The sequence below is a fragment of the Oncorhynchus kisutch genome, linkage group LG22 (assembly GCF_002021735.2).
Source record: "Oncorhynchus kisutch isolate 150728-3 linkage group LG22, Okis_V2, whole genome shotgun sequence".
Classification (NCBI taxonomy): Eukaryota; Metazoa; Chordata; class Actinopteri; order Salmoniformes; family Salmonidae; genus Oncorhynchus; species Oncorhynchus kisutch.
In genome coordinates this window covers 11168169-11189553 of record NC_034195.2, presented here as the reverse complement: position 1 = coordinate 11189553, position 21385 = coordinate 11168169, and the positions used below count along the sequence as shown (strand labels likewise).

At 44.2% G+C, this 21385-nt stretch overlaps 1 protein-coding gene across 3 annotated transcripts in view; it reads right to left on the bottom strand.

Annotated features, from left to right (window-relative positions):
- The window catches only part of LOC109867323 (La ribonucleoprotein 1, translational regulator), an 89007-nt gene that overhangs the window by 16580 nt on the left and 51042 nt on the right, over positions 1-21385 (bottom strand). For 2 of the 3 annotated variants that reach the window (XM_020456427.2, XM_020456430.2), the window contains 4 exons: positions 19738-19900; positions 19133-19277; positions 11905-12082; positions 2147-2343 (listed from right to left, as the gene is read on the bottom strand). In XM_020456427.2, coding sequence (XP_020312016.1) covers positions 2147-2343; positions 11905-12082; positions 19133-19277; positions 19738-19900 — 683 coding nt within the window. The remainder of the gene's footprint in view (positions 1-2146; positions 2344-11904; positions 12083-19132; positions 19278-19737; positions 19901-21385) is intronic. The other variant, XM_020456428.2, reaches the window with a different exon arrangement.

The following is a 21385-nucleotide window of genomic DNA, read 5'->3' as shown; positions in this document are numbered from 1 at the left end:
TTTCACTGCAGCTAATGTAGAAGGAAAATCATATGTGAGGAATGCAATAAAGATGCAGAATCATCTGGCGAAGTGCATAAAGTTCCCTCAGCGCTCACAACAACCCCTGACAGGTCCCTCTACTTCTATTCGAGGTGTAAATGATGACTCAGACACCTTATCGATAGCAACAGCTCATGGTCCTCCTGGAATCAGAAGTTTTTTTAGACTCAATGGAGGAACGTATTCAGAGAAATGCTGATGAATGTCTTGCTCGAGCTGTGTATGCAACTGGTTCACCTCTGATGCTCACAGGCAATGTGTATTGGAAGAGATTTCGGAATGTTCTTCGCCCAGCATACACCCCTCCAACCCGACATGCTTTATCTACTCATTTGCTGGATGAAGAGTTTTACAGAGTTCAAGTGAAGGTCAAGAAAATCATAGAGAAAGCAGACTGTATTGCAATCATCTCTGATGGGTGGTCGAATGTTCATGGGCAAGGAAAAATTAACTACATCTCCACCCCTCAACCAGTATTCTACAAGAGCACAGACACACCGGTCTCTACATTGCAGATGAGCTGAAGGCAGTCAATGACCTTGGACCCCAGAAGGTATTTGCACAGGTGACAGACAATGCTGCGAACATGAAGGCTTCTTGGTCTAAAGTAGAGTCCTACCCTCACATCACACCCATTGGCTGTGCTGCTCATGCATTGAATCTGCTCCTCAAGGATATCATGGCACTGAAAACAATGGATACACTCTACAAGAGAGCCAAGGAAATGGTTGTATGTGAAGGGTCATCAAGTTATAGCAGCAAAGTGAGAAGAATAAGAGCACCACATTGAAGCTGCCCAGCAACACCCGTTGGGGTGGTGTTGTCATCATGTTTGACAGTCTCCTGGAGGGGAAGGAGTCTCTCCAAGAAATGGCCATATCACAGTCTGCCGATATGGACAGCCCCATCAAGAGGATCCTCCTGGATGATGTATTTTGGGAGAGAGTGGTAAGCAGCCTGAAACCTCTGAAACCTATAGCAGTAGCCATTCCATGGATTGAGGGAGACAATGCCATCCTGTCTGATGTTCAGACTCTGCTTGCAGATGTAAGAGAAGAAATCCGCACTGCCCTGCTCACTTCACTGTTGCTCCAAGCAGAGGAAACTGCAGTTCTGAAATACATCAAAAAGCATGAAGACTTCTGCCTGAAGCCCATACACGCCGCAGCGTACACGTTCGACCGAAAGTATGCTGGCAAGAGCATCCTGTCTGGTGCAGAGATCAACAAGGCCTATGGTGTCATCACTACCGTGTCTTTGGCCTGGATGAGGGCAAGGTTCTTAGCAGTCTGGCGAAGTACACTTCCAAGGGCTTTGGGATGGAGATGCAATATGGCAGTCGTGCCAACATCTCATCAGCCACCTGGTTGAAGGGACTTTGTGGATCAGAGCCTCTTTCTCCTGTTGCCTCCATCATCCTCCAAATCCCACCAACATCAGCCACCTCAACTGGTCCTTGATTGGGAACACACACCAAAGCACGCAACAGACTGACCAATACAAGGGTTGAAAAATTGGTGGTCATACGGGCAAATTTGAGGCTTTTTGAGCCTGACAACAAGCCATCCTCAAGGTTGGTGAAGACGAGGCCTCAGAGTCTGATGTTCAAGAGGTGGACATTGAAGAGGTCCAGGGAGAAGACATGGAAGCCTGAGAGGAAGACAACCAAAGCTTTAATTTCTTGATGTATGTTGAAAAAGTTTTGGGGAGATACGATGGATCATTGGGGATCATTTAATATTCCCTTTCGTTGTTCAGCAAAATCATCCCATGTGAAGAGTCAACTCATTTAATTAAACTTCAATTTGTAACTAAATTGTATTATTTCGATTGGAAGGATTAAAATGTTTGTTTCCATATGATAAATATATCCAATGCAAAAAACTACATTTAAAATGGTATTAATATTAATTCCCATATATTCCCGTTAATTCCAACAGAGAAAATACATACAAATAGAACCGACAATGATCTTTGTTATAGAGATTTGTTTTTACAGATGTAGGATAATGGTCTGAGGTGAGTGAGAGCCATTCCGCTGTATCCTCTTTCATTGCCAGACCACTCAACTGGACATAGAGTGGCTGGATCCAACTCCACTCACCTTGGTTCTGGCCGGGGAGGGCTTGGGTCTCTTCTTCACCTCGATCCAGGACTCAGAGTCCAGGTCGGGCAGGCTGGCCGACAGTCCCTTGGGCATGCTCTTCAGGTTGGACACGTCCTGCTCCATCTTGGGCTGCATGGAGGCCCTGGTCATGCCCCTGGTGGGCGTGGAGGACCGGGGAGACCCTGGAGCAGACTCTGTCGATTAGATTGACTCTATAGGTGAGCACGAGACTAGACAAGCCTACAGAGTGGCCTAGTGAGGGTAAGCCCACTCTATATCAGCTACATTTCAATAGTTGTGTCTCAAATGGCACCCTATTCTGTTTATAGTGTGTGCTTGGAATGCAGTCATAGCTACCACTCATACCCCTTGAACTACCTATCAGTCCTACCTGATTAAATAATAAGCGTTTTCTAATCATTGTCTATTAGACACAAAGCAGGAAAGCACTTGACTGAATCAGTGTACTCACAGAGAAGCAGTAAGAAATAAGCCCTTTTATCCAATGGTTTTACACCTCACAGTATTACACTGTATACATCGGTCCTTAGGGAACAAGTGTCTGGGTTCTGCTCCAACTGAGCCAACTTACAGAAGCATTTAGCCTTCCCCTGAGCGTTGTGATGTAAGAGGATAGCGAGAAACAAGCGCGTAGATAGTGATTGTGGCTGGCTAGGTGGTAGAGCACAGCCATGTGATTTAAGAGCTACTTTATATGGCTAAATGCATGTAATGATAATGATATAATGTAATGATATATACACACACACACACACACACACACGTCTGTTCGATAGTCTCTTCGATAGTCTCTTTATTAGACCAGTCTCTTAAAGTGGGTGCGGCTGACTAGGTTTTTGATTTTCTCTATTTTTGCATATTGTGGACACTGAATGTTAGATCTTCAACCAAAACCCAATATTAGATAAAAGGAACCTGAGTGAACAAATAACACATGTTGATAGCAGTGGAGGCTGGTGGGAGGAGCTATAGAAGGATGGACTAATTTTAAAGGGATGGAATGTAACCAATGGAACAGCATCAAACACACTGTTTAAATGCGTTTGGTACCATTCCATAGATTTCATTCCAGCCATTACAATGAGCCTGTCCTGATATAGCTCCTCCCACTAGCCTATTCTGATTATTAAATACATGAAAGCATTCTCAAACAAATTTAAGCAACACCCAATGCCTACAGTCGGAAAAAAGAATTCCCCCTTACACTCAAATTGTTGTGCCACCACTAACTACAAATGACTGCAACCTAACCGGGGATTTTCCTGCAATTGAAAGCAACACTTGAGTATAGAAATTCACTGAATAACAGTAACGAGTAAAAACAACATATACAGTAACGAGGCGATGTGCAGGGGTACGAGGTAGTCGAGGTAGCTACAGTGCATTCGGAAAGTATTCAGACCTTCACTTTTTTTGCTACATTACAGCATTATTCTAAAATGGATTAAATCGTTTTACCCCCCCTCTTCAATCTACAGTTGTGGCCAAAAGTTTTCAGAATGGCACAAATATTAATTTTCAAAGTCGGCTGCCTCAGTTTGTATGATGGCAATTTGCATATACTCCAGAATGTTATTTTATTTTTAATCCGTTATTTTATCAGGTAAGTTGACTGAGAACACGTTCTCATTTGCAGCAACGACCTGGGGAATATTAGGTGACCGCGACGGTTCGAGGGCCAGATTGGGATTTTTGCCAGGACACCGGAGTTAACACCCCCTACTATTACGATAAGTGTCATGGGATCTTTAATGACCTCAGAGAGTCAGGACACCCGTTTAACGTCCCATTCGAAAGACGACACCCTACACAGGGCAGTGTCCCCAATCACTGCCCTGGGGCATTGGGATATTTATTTTTTTAGACCAGAGGAAAGAGTGCCTCCTACTGGCCCTCCAACACCACTTCCAGCAGCATCTGGTCTCCCATCCAGATACTGGCAAAGTCCCTCTTTGCCATGCAAATGAACTGAATCCCCAAAGAACATTTTCACTGCATTTCAGCCCTGCCACAAAAGGACCAGCTGACATCATGTCAGTGATTCTCTTGTTAACACAGGTGTGAGTGTTGATGAGGACAAGGCTGGAGATCACTGTCATGCTGATTGAGTTCGAGTAACAGACTGGAAGCTTCAAAAGGAGGCTGGTGCTTGGAATCAATGTTCTTCCTCTGTCAACCATGGTTACCTTCAAGGAAACACGTGCCGTCATCATTGCTTTGCACAAAAGGGCTTCACAGGCAAGGATATTGCTGCCAGTAAGATTGCACCTAAAATCAACCATTTATCGGATCATCAAGAACTTCAAGGAAAACATTTCAATTGTTGTGAAGAAGGCTTCAGGGCGCCCAAGAAAGTCCAGCAAGTGCCAGGACTGTCTCCTAAAGTTGATTCAGCTGCGGGATTGGAGCACCACCAGTACAGAGCTTGCTCAGGAATGGCAGCAGGCAGGTGTGAGTGCATCTGCAAGCACAGTGAGGCGAAGACTTTTGGAGGATGGCCTGGTGTCAAGAAGGGCAGCAAAGAAGCCACTTATCTCCAGGAAAAACATCAGGGACAGACTGATATTCTGCAAAATATACAGGGATTGGACTACTGAGGACTGGGGTTAAGTCATTTTCTCTGATGAATCCCCTTTCCGATTGTTTGGGGCATCCGGAAAAAAGCTTGTCCGGAGAAGACAAGGTGAGCATTACCATCAGTCCTGTCATGCCAACAGTAAAGCATCCTGAGACCATTCATGTGTGGGGCTGCTTCTCAGCCAAGGCAGTGGGCTCACTTGCAATTTTGCCTAAGAACATAGCCATGAATAAAGAATGGTACCAACACATCCCCCGAGGGCAACTTCTCCCAACCATCCAGGAACAGTTTGTGGACAAACAATGCCTTTTCCAACATGATGGAGCACCTTGCCAAGGCAAAAGTGATAACTAAGTGGCTCGGGGAACAAAACATCAGTATTTTAGGTCCATGGCCAGGAAACTCCCCAGACCTTAATCTCATTGAGAACTTGTGGTCAATCCTCAAGAGGCGGGTAGACAAACAAAAACCCACAAATTGACAAACTCCAAGCAAATATTATGCAAGAATGGGCTGCCATCAGTCAGGATGTGGCCCAGAAGTTAATTGACATTATGCCAGGGCGGATTGCAGACGCCTTGAAAAAAGTAGTGTCAACACTGCAAATATGGACTCGTTGCATCAACTTCATGTAATTGTCAATAAAAGTCTGACACTTATGAAATGCTTGTAATTATACTTCAGTAGTCCATAGTAACATCTGACAAAAACATTAGACACTGAAGAAGCAAACTTCGTGGAAATTAGTATGTGTCATTCTCAAACTTTTGGCCACGACTGTACACACAATACCCCATAATGACAAAGCAAAACAGGCTTAGATTTTACAAATGTATATATAAATAAAAATATGAAATATCACATTTACATTATTCCAACCCTTTACTCAGCACTTTGTTGAAGCATCTTTGGCAGTGATTACAACATCGAGTCTTCTTGGGTATGACGCTACAAGCTTGGCACACCTGTATTTGGAGAGTTTCTCCCATTCTACTCTGCAGATCCTCTCAAGCTCTGCCAGGTTGGATGGGGAGAGTTGCTGCACAGCTATGTTCAGGTCTATCCAGAGATGTTTGATAGGGTTCAAGTCCGGGCTCTGGCTGGGCCACTCAAGGACATTCAGAGACTTGTCACGAAGTCCCTCCTGCATTGTCTTGAATGTGTGCTTTGGGTCATTGTCCTGTTGGAAGGTGAACTGTCGCCCCAATCTGAGGTCATGAGCGCTCTGGAGCAGGTTTTCATCAAGGATCTCTCTGTACTTTGCTCTGTTCATCTTTCCCTCAATGTCGCCTAGTCTCTCAGTCCCTGCCACTGAAAAACATCCCCATAGCATGATGCTGCCACCACCATGCTTCACCGTAGGCATGGTGATGAGCGGTGCCAGTTTTCCACGAGACGTGGTACTTGGCATTCAGGCAAAAGAGTTCCATATTGGTTTCATCAGAACAGAGAATCTTGTTTCTCATGGTCAGAGTCATTTCGGTGCCTTTTGGCAAACTCCGAGCGGGCTGTCGTGCCTTGTACTGAGGAGAGGCTTCAGTCTGGCCACTCACCCAATTGGTGGAGTGTTGCAGAGATGGTTGTCCTTCTGGAAGCTTTTCCCATCTCCAAAGAGGAACTCTGGAGCTCTGTCACGAGTAACCATCATGTTCATGATTTGTTTAACACTTTTATTTTTTACTACATGATTCCATATGTGCAAGTTACAGTTTGTCTTCACTATTATTCTACAATGTAGAAAATACAAAGAAAAAAAAAAGAATAATCCTTGAATGAGTAGCTGTTCTAAAACATTGACCGGTAGTGTAGACAGGTGTGTGCCTTTCCAAATCAATTGAATTTACCATAGGTGGACTCCAATCAAGTTGTAGAAACATCAAGGATGATCAATGGAAACAGGATGCACCTGAGCTCAATTGTGAGTCTCATAGCAAAGGGTCTGATTACATACGTAAATAAGGTACCCGCTTTTTATGTTTAATATATTTGCACAAAATAGTGTTTTTTGCTTTGTCATGATGGGTTATTGTGTGTAGATTGATGAGAAAAATATAACATTTTAGAATAAGGCTGTAATGTGGAGAAAGTCAAGGGGTCAGAATACTTTCCAAAGATTTCCCTTTATTGTAATTATGGGGCCTAGACCGAACCATGAAACATCCCCAGACCATTCTTTCTCCTCCACCAAACTTGACAGTTGGCACTATTATGCATTCGGGCAGGTAGCGTTCTCCTGGCATCCGCAAAACCCAGATTTGTTTGTCGGACTGCCAGATGAAGTGTGATTCATCACTCCAGGGAACGCATTTCCACTGCTCCAGAGTCCAATGGCAGCAAGCTTTATGCCACTCCAGCCGACACTTGGCATTGCATATGGCGATCTTAGGCTTGTGTGCGGCTGCTCGGCCATGGAAACCCATTTCATGAAGCTTCTGACGAAGTTATTGTGCTGATGTTGCTTCCAGAGGCAGTTTGAAACTCGGTAGTGAGTGTTGCAACAGAGGACAGACATTTTTACGTGCTACAGAACTCAACGGTCCCGTTCTGTGAGCGTGTGTGGCCTACCACTTCGTGGCTGAGCAGTTGTTGGTCCTGGACTTTTCCACTTCACAATAACAGCACTTACAGTTGACCAGGGCAGCTCTAGCAGGGCAGACATTTTACGAACTGACTTGATGGAACGGTGGCATCCTATGATGGTGCCACATTGAAAGTCAGGGAGCTCTTCAGTGAGGCCATTCTACCACCAGCATTTGTCTATGGAGATTGCATGGCTGTGTACTTGATTTTGTACACCTGTCAGCAATGGGTGTGCCTGAAATGATGAATCCACTAATTTGAAGGGGTGTCCACATATATACAAATGTATGTGTGTGTGTGTTGGGGTGTCAGTGTAAGTATACAATAAGTATTTAGTCAGCCACCAATTGTGCAAGTTCTCCCACTTAAAAAGATGAGAGGCCTGTAATTTTCATCATAGGTACACCAACTATGACAGACAAAATGAGATTGTAGGATTTTTAATGAATTTATTTGCAAATTATGGTGGAAAATAAGTATTTGGTCAATAACAAAAGTTTCTCAATACTTTATATACCCTTTGTTGGCAATGACAGAGGTCAAACGTTTTCTGTAAGTCTTCACAAGGTTTTCACACACTGTTGCTGGTATTTTGGCCCATTCCTCCATGCAGATCTCCTCTAGAGCAGTGATGTTTTAGGGCTGTTGCTGGGCAACACGGACTTTCAACTCCCTCCAAAGATTTTCTATGGGGTTGAGATCTGGAGACTGGCTAGGCCACTCCAGGACCTTGAAATGCTTCTTACGAAGCCACTCCTTCGTTGCCCGGATGGTGTGTTTGGGATCATTGTCATGCTGAAAGACCCAGCCACGTTTCATCTTCAATGCCCTTGCTGATGGAAGGAGGTTTTCACTCAAATTCTCACGATACATGGCCCCATTCATTCTTTCCTTTACACGGATCAGTCGTCCTGGTCCCTTTGCCGAAAAACAGCACCAAAGCATGATGTTTCCACCCCTATGCTTCACAGTAGGTATGGTGTCCTCCAAACACGACGAGTTGAGTTTTTACCAAAAAGTTATATTTTGGTTTCATCTGACCATGTGACATTCTCCCAATCTTCTTCTGGATCATCCAAAATGCTCTCTAGCAAACTTCAGATGGGCCTGGACATGCACTGGCTTAAGCAGGGGGACACGTCGTAACGTAGTGTGTTACTGATGGTAGGCTTTGTTACTTTGGTCCCAGCTCTCTGCAGGTCATTCACTAGGTCCCCCCGTGTGGTTCTGCGATTTTTGCTCACCGTTCTTGTGATCATTTTGACCCCACGGGGGGAGATCTTGCATGGAGCCCCAGATCGAGGGAGATTATCAGTGGTCTTGTATGTCTTCCATTTCCTAATAATTGCTCCCACAGTTGATTTCTTCAAACCAAGCTGCTTACCTATTGCAGATTCAGTCTTCCCAGCCTGGTGCAGTTCTACAATTTTGTTTCTGGTGTCCTTTGACAGCTCTTTGGTCTTGGCCATAGTGGAGTTTGGAGTGTGACTGTTAGAGGTTGTGGACAGGTGTCTTTTATACTGATAACAAGTTCAAACAGGTGCCATTAATACAGGTAATGAGTGGAGGACAGAGGAGCCTCTTAAAGAAGAAGTTACAGGTCTGTGAGAGCCAGAAATCTTGCTTGTTTGTAGGTGACCAAATACTTATTTTCCACCATAATTTGCAAATAAATTCATTAAAAATCCTACAATGTGATTTTCTGGATTTTTTTCCTTCTCATTTTGTCTGTCATAGTTGAAGTGTAGATATGATGACAATTACAGGCCTCATCTTTTTAAGTGGGAGAACTTGCACAATTGGTGGCTGACTAAATACTTTTTTGCCCCACTGTATGTGTGCGGGTAGAGTCTAGAGGGTGTGGATAGAGTCAGCGCAAGACAGTTAATAAAAATAAAAAAAGGGTAAATGCAGGTATTCCAGGTAGCAATTTGATTAGCTATTTAGCAGCCTTGTTTAGCAGTCTTATGGCTTGGGGGTAGAAGCTGTTTCAGGGTCCAGACTGGTACTGCTTACCGTGCGGTAGCATTGAGAACAGTCCATGGCTTGGGTGGCTGGAATCTGACAATATTTTGGGCCTTCCTCAGACACCCCCTGGTATAGATGTCCTGGATGGCAGGACGCTCGGCCCCAGTGATGTACTGGGACATACTCACCACCCTTTGTAGTGCCTTGGGAAGAGTGCCTTGCAGATGCCGTAATAGGTAGAGATGCAGCCAGTCAAGACACTATCAATGGTGTAGTTGTAGGACTTTGAGGATCTGAGAGAGCCCATGTCTGAGAGCCCATGCCCAGCCTCCTGATCGTCGAAAGCTCACATTTTGACAAATTCTTCCAGGGTTCTTGATGATCATCCAGGTGCTTTTTAGCAAAATTTAATGTCAACTTTTTGGACGACATGGGTCCCGCTATGTCTGGTGAAAACCAAATACTGCATCCCACAGTAAGATCATCATAACAGTCAAGCATGGTGGTGGTAGTAATGTGATGGATTGGGGATGCTTTGCCTGATGCCTCAGGACCTGGAGGACTTGCCGTCATTGAAGGAACCATGAATTCTGTTCTGTATTAGATAGTTTTAAATGGAGAATGTCAGGCAATTCATACGTGAGCTGAAGCACAGCTGGATCATGCAGCAAGACCCAGCAAAAGATCCAGAACACACAAACAAGTCTACATGAGAATTGCTGAAAACAAACAAATGTAAAGTTCTGGAATGGCTTAGTCAAAGTCTGGACCCGATTGAGATGTGGCAGGATCTGAATCGAGCAGTTCATGCTCGAAAACCCACAAATGTTGCCGAGTTAAAGCAGTTCTGCATGGAAGAGTGGGATGTTAAGAGACTGATCATCAGTTACAGGAAGCATTTGGTTGCAGTCATTACAGCTAAGGGGGGCATTGGGTGTTGCACAAGTTTGTTAATTACAGTGCCTTCAGAACGTATTCACTTTCTTTTTCCACATTTTGCTGTGTTCCAGCCTGAATTTAAGATCTATCAAATTAATATTTTGTGTCACTGGACTACACACAATACCCCATAATGTCAGTGGAATTGTGCTTTTTGAGATTTTTACTGATGAATTAAAAATGAGAAGCTGAAATTTCTTAAAAGGCTTGAATACTTACTGACAAGGCCAGCCTGAATAAGTTCAGTAGTAAAAATGTGCTTAACAGGTTACACGGACTCTGTGAGCAACATGATTTTTGAATAACTACCTAATCTCTGTACACCACACACACAGATAATTGTGCGGTCCCTCAGAACAGTGAATTTCAAAACACAGATTCAACCACAAAGACCAGGGATGTTTTCAAACGCTTCGCAAATAAGTGCACCTATTTGGTAGATGGGTACAAAAAAGCAGACATTGAATATCCCTTTGAGCAAGGTGAAGTTATTAATTACACTTTGATGATGTATCACTTTGATGGTGTACCCAGTCACTACAAAGTTACAGGCGTCCTTCCTAACTCAGTTGCCGGAAAGGACGGAAAGCACCTCAGGGATTTCACCCTGAGGTCAATGACTTCACCCTGAGGTCAATGACTTTAAAACAGAGTTTAATGGCTGTGATAGGAGAAAACTAAGGATGGATCGGCAACATTGTAGTTACTCCACAACACCAACCTAAATGACAGAGTGAAAAGGACGCCTGTACATGATTTTATTTCTTACAAAACATGCCTGTTTTGTAAAAAAAAAAAAAAAATGTTTGCAATAAGGCACTTAAGGTAAACTGCAAAAAATGTGGGAAAGAAATGTACTTTATGCCCTGGACACCCCTTAGTGTTATGTTTGGGGCAAATCCAACACATCACTGAGTACCACTCTTCATATTTCCAAGCATGGTTGCAGCTGCATCATGTTGGGGGTATGCTTGTCATCGGCAAGGACTAGGGAGTGTTTTGGGGAAAAAAATAAAAGCAATAAAGCGAAGCACAGGCAAAATTCTAGAGGAAACCCTGGTTCAGTCTGCTTTCCAACAGACAAACACATTTCACCTTTCAGCAGGAAAATAACCTAACACACTAAATATACATTGAAGTTGCTAATAGAGTTAGTTTTGACTTAAATCAACTACCAATAATCAACTTGACAGAGCTGGAAGATTAATAAAAATGTGCAAATATTGTATCAATCCAGGTTTGTAAAGCTCTTAGGGAGACTTACCCAGAAAGACTCACAGCTGTAAATTGCTACCAAAGGCGAGTCTAACATGTATTGACTCAGGGGTGTGAATGAGACATTTCTGTATATCATTTTTAATAAAACTTGTAAAAATGTCTAAAAACATGTTCACTTTGTCATTATAGTGTATTGTGTGTAGATGGGTGAGAAAGAAAATGTTTTTAATCCTTTTAGAATTCAGGCTGTAACAAGAAGAATGTGGAATAAGTGAAGGGGTATGAATACTTTCTGAAGGCGCTGTAAATAAATTAAATAAGTATCAACATTTTGTGTTATTTGCTCATTCGGTTTTACTTTATTCAATTTTAGGTTTTGGTTGAAGATCTGAGTACATTCAGTCTATCAGTTGTATAGTGTGTGGCTGGCTAGGGGGTATAGCTACTATACCTGTCTGCTTAGTGGGCATCTGCCGGGGCACGAACTCGGGGCAGTGGATGAGCTGGGTCAGGTCCACCTGGTTGTGGTCCGGTCCCATGGACTGGCCAGGAAGTGGCCACTTCTCAGGCTCCACCTTCCGACGGATCTTCATGTCAATGATTTCCACCTCTTTGCTGTCCTTCAAAGACTACGGGTAGATTTTTAAAAAGTGTTGAGGGTATTAAACACAATGATATAGTATGCATCTACATGCAACTGTCAAAATAAAGAAAACACTTGAGTAAATGAGGTATATAACGTATATTGAAAGCAGGTGGTTCAACACAGGTGTTGTTCCAGAGTTCATTAAGCAATTAACATCTCATCATCAAATCAAGTGCCTTTGGAAAATAAATTTATTTTTTTGAAAAAGTCAAGGGGTCAGAATACTTTCCAAAGGCACTATATACAGCACATTTCAGACATGGATGCAACAGAATATGCTTCACAGAAAAAAAGAAAAAAATGTCAACTGAAATATTTTCTGCAGAGGATATATATATTTTTTAAGAATCACAATAAAATCAGACTAAAAAGCACCCTAAGGAAAAGCAGTGCTAAAAAGGTGTGTTTTAAGATCTCTTAATTATGTTCACCGTTTCGGCCCCCCCTCAGGTTCGCTGGCAGGCTACTCCAGAGGCTGGGGGCATAATAACTAAAGGCTGTCTCTCCATGCCTCTTGGTCCCCCTCAGGTTCTCTGGCAGGCTATTCCAGAGGCTGGGGGCATAATAACTAAAGGCTGTCTCTCCATGCCTCTTGGTCCCCCTCAGGTTCTCTGGCAGGCTATTCCAGAGGCTGGGGGCATAATAACTAAAGGCTGCCTCTCCATGCCTCTTGGTCCTAGGCTTTGGGATAGTTAAAAGGCCAGTGCCAGAGGACCCGAGGGAACTACTGGTTACATAACTCAAAACCATGTCTAAAATGTATTGGGGTGCATAATTGTGGATCGATTTAAAAACCAATAGAAGAATATTTAAATGAATTCTAAAACTCACAGGCAGCAAGCGCAGACAGACTTTAAAACCGGTGTAATGTGTGCTCTGTCTGGTCTTGGTCAGTACCTGTGCTGCAGCATTCGGTTTTGCGGTTGACCAATGGCTTTCTTGTGTAGACCAGACAGGAGATCATTACAGTAGTCAAACATGGATGAGTCTCTCTGTATCAGACAGAGAGAAACGGTCTGCACCCTGGCAATGTTCCTCAGGTGGTATTAAGCTATGTTGGTCACATTCCTATTGTGTGATTCAAAACAGAGTTCAGAATCTAAAATGAAACCTAGGTTGTTTTATCTTTATTGCCCGTGAATTAACATGTGCAGATAGATTCTCTCTGCTTTGGCTCCAACAATAAGTAACTCGGTATGTCTTGACTTAGCTGGAGGAAGTTGTGAGCCATCACATTATTTAAATCACCAATACAGTCTAATATTTTATCCGTGGAGCTAAAATCCTCTGGTTACACAGAAATGTAAAAGTTGTGTATCGCCTATGTAGCAGTGAATATTTAATTCTGTGCTTTCTGATAATGCTGACAAGGCGTAACAGATATAAACTGAACAGTAACACACAAAATCGAACCTTCTGGAACGCCACGTGAAATCTATTTTCTCTTGAGTTATGTCCACAAATGGTTAAATAGGTCCTAAACCAATTTAGAACTGGAATGGAGAGGCCAACCCACCTCTCCAATCTACCCAGAAGGACATAATGGTCACCAGTGTTGAATGCAGCACTTAAATCGAAGAGTACAAGGACAGAGACCTGATTGGCATCTGTGTTGTCTCCAAGATCATTTATCAGTTTAACTAAGACTGTCTCAGTGTTGCTAAGAGTTGAAGAAGGGGTTCAGAAGGGGTTTGACCATAGCAGTTTTTAGTGCAGTGGGGAAAGTGCCCACGAACAGGTAGTGATTAACAATAGCTTGCACTTCTTCAGATGTGCCATTAAAAAATATTTTGAAGAAGGTGGTGAGCATGGGATCAAGAAGGCAGGTGGAAGGCTTACATTTGTGATATCCTGAGAATGTCTGTGTCATCCAGGGAAAATATAAATCCATATGCCTTTCCATTGTAGGCTAGGGCACAAAATGCTCATCAGGTAATAACCAGGTCCAGAGTATGGCTGCGGTTATGGGTGGGCCCAGTAGAAAGCCCCTTGGTAATTACCAGGTCCAGAGTATGGCTGCGGTTATGGGTGGGCCCAGTAGAAAGCCCCTTGGTAATTACCAGGTCCAGAGTATGGCCGTGGTTATGGGTGGGCCCAGTAGAAAGCCCCTTGGTAATTACCAGGTCCAGAGTATGGCCGTGGTTATGGGTGGGCCCAGTAGAAAGCCCCTTGGTAATAACCAGGTCCAGAGTATGGCTGTGGTTATAGGTGGGCCCAGTAGAAAGTCCCTTGGTAATAACCAGGTCCAGAGTATGGCCGAGGTTATGGGTGGGCCCAGTAGAAAGCCCCTTGGTAATAACCAGGTCCAGAGTATGGCCGAGGTTATGGGTGGGCCCAGTAGAAAGCCCCTTGGTAATATCCAGGACCAGAGTATGGCCGAGGTTATGGGTGGGCCCAGCAACATGTTGGATAAAGTCCATAGAGCTCAAAAGATTCATAAATGCATTGGCCTCAGTCAGTCTGTCAACATTAATATATCTCAAGGACAATAGATAATAGTTCAGATAAATCCGTAAAGAACGTGGGGCAGTGCTTTGGTGGCCTATACAGGGTTATGGCCAGCACTGGTGGCTGACATTTAAACAGTATAGCATAACAGATGCCCAAATGTCACCAAACAAAATGTCCTTACAGCTATTAGCATTAGTAAAAAAAGAGGTTGTCACCCCAACTTTTTTCCCTTTTCTGATAGAGTATGAAAAGCTTTAGTCCAGGGGGGGGGCTTCAATAAGAACGACAATATAATCTGAAGACAGTCATGTTTCAGTGAGAAACATGCAACAAAAAAAATTGGGTTATTCACGAGAAAGAGCCATCACTAGTAAAAACCTAACATTTAAAAGCTCCAAATTCAATGAGTGTAGGCCACTCTGCCCCTGGGGCGTCGGCCTTGAGGTAACGAAAGGAATAACCAAATTATGAACGTTGAAAATCAGGTTCTCTGACAGACTCCAATCTATCAGAATGGTAGGAGAAGACATTTTGTATAAACTCACTAGAAGACACAGTTAGCGGAAGGAACATCAATTCAGTTACTCACAAGTCCTGTGTTGCTTATAGTGAGGACTGGAGAACTACCAGACACTGTCCATCAGTCTCTAAAACAGTTCATAATGTTGCTGGAAATCATTCTGGAACCCCTGTGGTTAGGGTGAATCCAGTCTCTTAAAAAGTGCTGGTTGCACCCACAGCAAATGAAAGTTATCACAGAAGGAGACATTCCTGTTGCTGCAAAGTTCATCGGATTCTTGTTTAGGGCAACGAGTCGGCTGAAAACGCCAAACCCCTTCGATAGCACGGGAGGGGGACAGAGATAATTATTCACCTCTCTGTGCTCGCGAGGGTGTTACATTTTTCTTTGTAGTCCTCCCTAAGTTCCTCAGATCGCCTAAAGCGGAGGTCATTAAAACATATTTGAGTGACGATGGTGTCAATATTGGAGTAGTTGTCCAGAACCATGGGCAGGAGGGAGTTGATATCATGATACGGGCTCCTGGGTGACAGTGGACCTTGGTCATTTCGAGCTGCCCACAGTGATGGAACCTGATGGGGAAGGAAGAGGGGGATGGGACTGCACCTGGCAGGGCGGATGGAGGCTTCAAATCAGGCTAACTTGACTCTTCGCACCAGCGAAGGTTATCCTTTTCTCACAACTGAGCTGACAGCCGGAGGATCTCTTCTCTAAGCTGCTTGATGGTGATGCATTAAGGGCAGAAGAATCCCTCTCCATTTCTCAGTTTATGGTCATGTATAAAAATGCCCAGTTGCCCATTATTTTGGCTACCATGGCAAAAAAAAAAGAAATCTCAGTGACTTTCAAAAAGGGGTGTCAAAGGAGCATATGGGGTTTAAAGTGTATGTGGCCGGTAGCCTTGCGGTTAAGAGCATTGCCATTCGACACAATACCCCACAATGACAAAGCGAAAACAGGTTTCAGTAATTTTTCAAAATTCAATTTTTTTTTTAAGTATCTTATTTACATAAGTATTCAGAGAAATTGAGCTCAGGTGCATCCGGTTATCATTGATCATCATTGAAATGTTTCTATAAATTGATTAGAGTCAGCCTGTGGTTCATTCCCTGGATTGCACATGATTTGGATAAGCACACACGTGTCTAAATAAGGTCCCACAGTTGACAGTGCACCCAAGAGCAAAAACCAAGCAATGAGGTTGAAGGAATTGTTTGTAGAGCTCTGAGACAGGATTGTGTCGAGGCACAGATCTGGGAAGGGCACCAAAAAATGTCTGCAGTATTGAACGTCCAAGAACACAGTGGTCTCCATCATTTTTAAATGGAGGAAGTTTGGAACCAACAAGGCTCTTCCTAGAGCTGGCCGCCCGGCCAAACTGAGCAATCGGGGGAGAAGGGTCTTTGTCTGGGAGGTGACCAAGAACCCAATGGTCACTGACAGAGCTCCAGAGTTCCTGTGTGGAGATGGGAGAACTTTCCAGAAGGACAAGCATCTCTGCAGCACTCCACCAATCATGCCTTTCTGGGAGTGACCAGACAGAAGTCCTCAGTCCTCAGTAAAAAGGCACATGACAGCCCGCTAAGAGTTGCCAAAAGGCACCTAAAGGACTCTCAGACCATGAGAAACAAAATTCTCTGGTCTGATGAACACAAGATTGAACTCTTTGGCCTGAATGCCAAGTGTCACATCTGGAGGAAACCTGGCACCATCCCTACAGTGAAGCATAGTGGTGGCAGCATCATGCTGTGGGGATGTTTTTCAGCAGCAGGGACTGGATCCTGACTTGTCTCCAAGGGAAAGATGAACAGAGCAAAGTAGAGCGATATCCTTGATGACCTGCTCCAGAGTGCGCAGGACCTCAGACTGGGGCAAAGGTTCACCTTCCAAAAGGACAACGATTCTAAGCACACAGACAATGCAGGAGTGGCTTCGGGACAAGTCTCTTAAAGTCCTTGAGCCCGGACTTGAACACAATCAAACATCTCTGGAGAGACCTGAAAACAGCTCTCCAAATACAGGTGTGCCAAGCTTGTAGCGTCATACCCAAGAAGACTCAAGGCTGTAATTGCTACCAAAGGTGCTTCAACAAAGCGCTGAGTAAAGGGTCTGATTACTTATGTAAATGTGATATTTTTTGCTTTGTTAATATAAGGTATTGTGTGTAGATTGATGAGGAAAAAATACAATTGAATCCATTTAAGAATACGGCTGTAACATAACAAAATGTGAAAAAAGTCAAGGGGTCTGAAAACGTTCCTAATGCACTATACATACATACAGTACCAGTCAAAAGTTGACACCTACTCATTCATGGGTTTTCGTATATTTTTCATTTGTACTATTTTCTACATCAAAACTATGAAATAATAGGTAGAATCATGTAGTTATCAAAAAAAAAAGTGTTAAATCAAAATCTATTTTATATTTGAGATCTTTCAAAGTCGCCACCCTTTGCCTTGATGACAGCTTTGCACACTTGGCCTTCTTTCAACCAGCTTCATGAGGTAGTCACCTGGAATGCATTTAAATTAACAGGTGTGCCTTGTTAAAAGCTCATTTGTGGAATGTCTTTCCTTCTTAATGCGTTTGAGCCAATCAGTTGTGTTGTGACAAGATAGGGGGGTATACAGAAGATAGACCTATTTGGTAAAAGACCAAGTCCATATTATGGCAAGAACAGCTCAAATAAGCAAAGAGAAACAACAGTCCATCATTACTTTAAGACATGAAGGTCAGTCAACACATAACATTTCAAAAACTTTGAAAGTTTCTTCAAGTGCAGTCACAAAAACCATCAAGTGCTATGATGGAACTGGTTCTCATGAGGACCACCACAGGAAAGGAAGACCCAGAGTTACCTCTGCTGCGGAAGTTCATTAGAGTTACCAGCCTCAGAAATTGCAGCTGGTGACTATCGGTGATTTATTTAGAATTCAAGGTACACTTAACCAGCATGGCTACCACAGCATTCTGCAGCGATACGCCATCCCATCTTGTTTGCGCTTATTTGGACTATCATTTGTTTTTCAACAGGACAATGACCCAACACACCTCCAGGCTGTGTAAGGGCTATTTGACCAAGAAAGAGAGTGATGGAGTGCTGCATCAGATGACCTGGCCTCCACAATCACCCGACCTCAACCCAATTGACATGGTTTGGGATGAGTTGGACCGCAGAGTGAAGGAAAAGCCTGGCTCGTAGTCAGTGTTCCAATTCATCCCAAAGGTGTTCGATAGGGTTGAGATCAGGGCTCTGTGCAGGCCAGTCAATTCTTCCACACCTATCTCGAAAAAACATTTCTGTATGGACCTCACTTTGCGTACAAGGGTAGTGTCATGCTGAAACTGGAAAGGACCTTCCCCAAGCTGTTGCCAGAAAGTTGGAGGCTCAGAATCGTCTAGAATGTCATTGTATGCTGTAGCATTAAGATCTCTCTTCACTAGAACTAAGGGGCCAAGCCCGAACCATGAAAAACCATTATTTAGACCATTATTCCTCCTCCACCAAACTGTACAGTTGTCACTATGCATTGGGGCAGGTGATCTCCTGGCATCCACCAAACCCAGATTAGTCCGTTGGACTGCCAGAAGGTGAAGTGTGATTCCCCCACTCCAGAGAACGAATTTCCACTGCTCCGGAGTCCAATGGCAGCAAAATGTACACCACTCCAGCTGACACTTCGCATTGTGATCTTAGGCTAGTGGGCGGCTGTTTCAGTAAGGTCATTCTACTGCCAATGTTTGTCTGTCTATCAATATTGCATGTCTGTGTGATCGATTGGATACAACTGTCAGCAACAGGTGTGACTGATATAGCCAAATCACCAAATTTGAAGGGGTGTCCACATACCTTTGTAGATTGATAGATATTAAACATCAACGTTTAAAGAGAGATCAGTCCTATTTAATACGGTCTGCAGAAACTGGTTTTTACAAGTCAAAGCTCGATGAAAAGCCATGAAATACCTACAAATTATATAGCTGATGAGGCATAGAAACGTATTTAGTTATGAGACTAAAGCCATCTGGCTAAACATGTAAATAAGGAACATAATGTACCTCTATAATGAGGCTGACATCAGTGGTGAGGGCCTGCACCCTGTGGAAGCTGGCAATCAGGCCAAGTGACAGGAAGCCCTCCTGGTCCATCTTCTTGCGCAGGAAGAAATCCCGCTCCAGGTTGCCAAGGCTGAAGTAGTACTCACTACGGAGAGATGCGGAAAGTTCAAAAACAAGGAGGATCAAGGTACTCTTCCTATAATTAAAATGCCTTTATTATGAAGGCGTGTTCAATAGAAGAAACACTGTCAGCCAAGCCCTTGTCAGGGAATACAATGACAATGTGGGAAAAGTTGAGACTAAATATTTGCCTACGTTCTCAGCATCGTTTGAGTTGAAGATAAACATAATTTCAATTGTCATCAGTTGTTTAGGAGATGGAATTTGATTCAGATTCCATGTTATATTCTGGGGCCACCCATATGAGAAAGTATGCATGCATGTTTAAGTCGGTTTGGATAAAGTGTCTGCTAAATGGCATATATGTTATATTACACTATTCCAAGGCTGAACAACAGTGACTGCTTCCTCTTGAAACATTGACCTATAAAGCATAGTTACCAATGGTAGTACATTTAAAGCAACGGTAGGTAGGTAGTACTCACATCTGCCTTTTGACATAGTCCTTGAGCAGGCCCTGGTCCACTGTGTACAGGTCACTGCTGCTCATGTTGTCGTAGTAATAGGTCACTGGAGCACCAAACTTCTGTCCGTAGGCACCGTCCTTCCCGTTGTAGGCCTTGTAGCCATAATGGTAGTCAGGGTGACCTGGTAGGAGACACGGCAGTAGTAAACCATTACAGGGCCACTGTCACAAGCCTACTACAAGTGAACAACGAGGCTACAGAGCTACGAGAGTTCACCAACAGCAGGGAGACATTTGCAGCACAGCTGTTGAATCCCAGGAAGGCGCGCAATGATTTACTAAATAGGAACTAGCTAATATTTAAAATGTGGTGTCCCTCGGGGGAAAATCCTTTGACTTCTGAAAGTAACACTGTGTTCCTGAGGAGAGGGAAGAGTCGGAAACCTCAAGATCTCGGCCAAGTGAGAAGGAGAAGAACGGCAGGTTTCATCACAACAGGGGGTGGGTGGAGGGAGGGAGTGTCACCTTTACTCCTCTTCCCCTGTTCCACCCCCTTTCTCCTCAAATGAAAGGTGGCAGTGTTCTCCTGTCAGAGGCAGACTCCCATGGCCCAGTCAGAGGTGAGAGAGAAGCGGCTGGTTGCCAAAACCAACAGGCCCAGCCAGACTAGGGATGTAGAATATTTGAATATCCAAACGGACGTTAGTATTCGAATACTTGTGTGAGTACTACTGTATTTCCCTCTCAATTAAATTCAAGGGGTTTTATTGGCATGGGAAACATATGTTAACATTGCCAAAGCAAGTGAGGTAGATAATACACAAAAGTGAAATGAACAATAAACAATGCACTCACATAAGTTCATCTCTCCATCCGTCTGCTCCCTCCCATCTCACACCGGCCCCTCCACAGCTGCAGCAATAAAGCTCCACCCGCTCTCTCTCCCAGCTCACACCGGGCCCTCCACAGCTGCAGCAATAAAGCTCCACCCTCTCTCCCTCCCATCTCACACCGGGCCCCTCCACAGCTGCAGCAATAAAGCTCCACCCGCTCTCTCTCCCAGCTCACACCGGGCCCTCCACAGCTGCAGCAATAAAGCTCCACCCGCTCTCTCTCCCATCTCACACCGGGCCCTCCACAGCTGCAGCAATAAAGCTCCACCCTCTCTCCCTCCCATCTCACACCGGGCCCCTCCACAGCTGCAGCAATAAAGCTCCACCCGCTCTCTCTCCCATCTCACACCGGGCCCTCCACAGCTGCAGCAATAAAGCTCCACCCTCTCTCCCTCCCATCTCACACCGGGCCCCTCCACAGCTGCAGCAATAAAGCTCCACCCGCTCTCTCTCCCATCTCACACCGGGCCCTCCACAGCTGCAGCAATAAAGCTCCACCCTCTCTCCCTCCCATCTCACACCGGTCCCTCCACAGCTGCAGCAATAAAGCTCCACCCTCTCTCCCATCTCACACCGGTCCCTCCACAGCTGCAGCAATAGAGCTCCACCCTCTCATCTCACACCAGCCCCTCCACAGCTGCAGCAATAGAGCGCCTCCCTCGCGCAGCAGTGCTCGGGTCAATCACTTAAGCTAATAATCCCCACATGGATTTTGAATATGCAACACATTTATGATACTACTCCAATAGTGAAATTATTTTAAACTCTTAATCC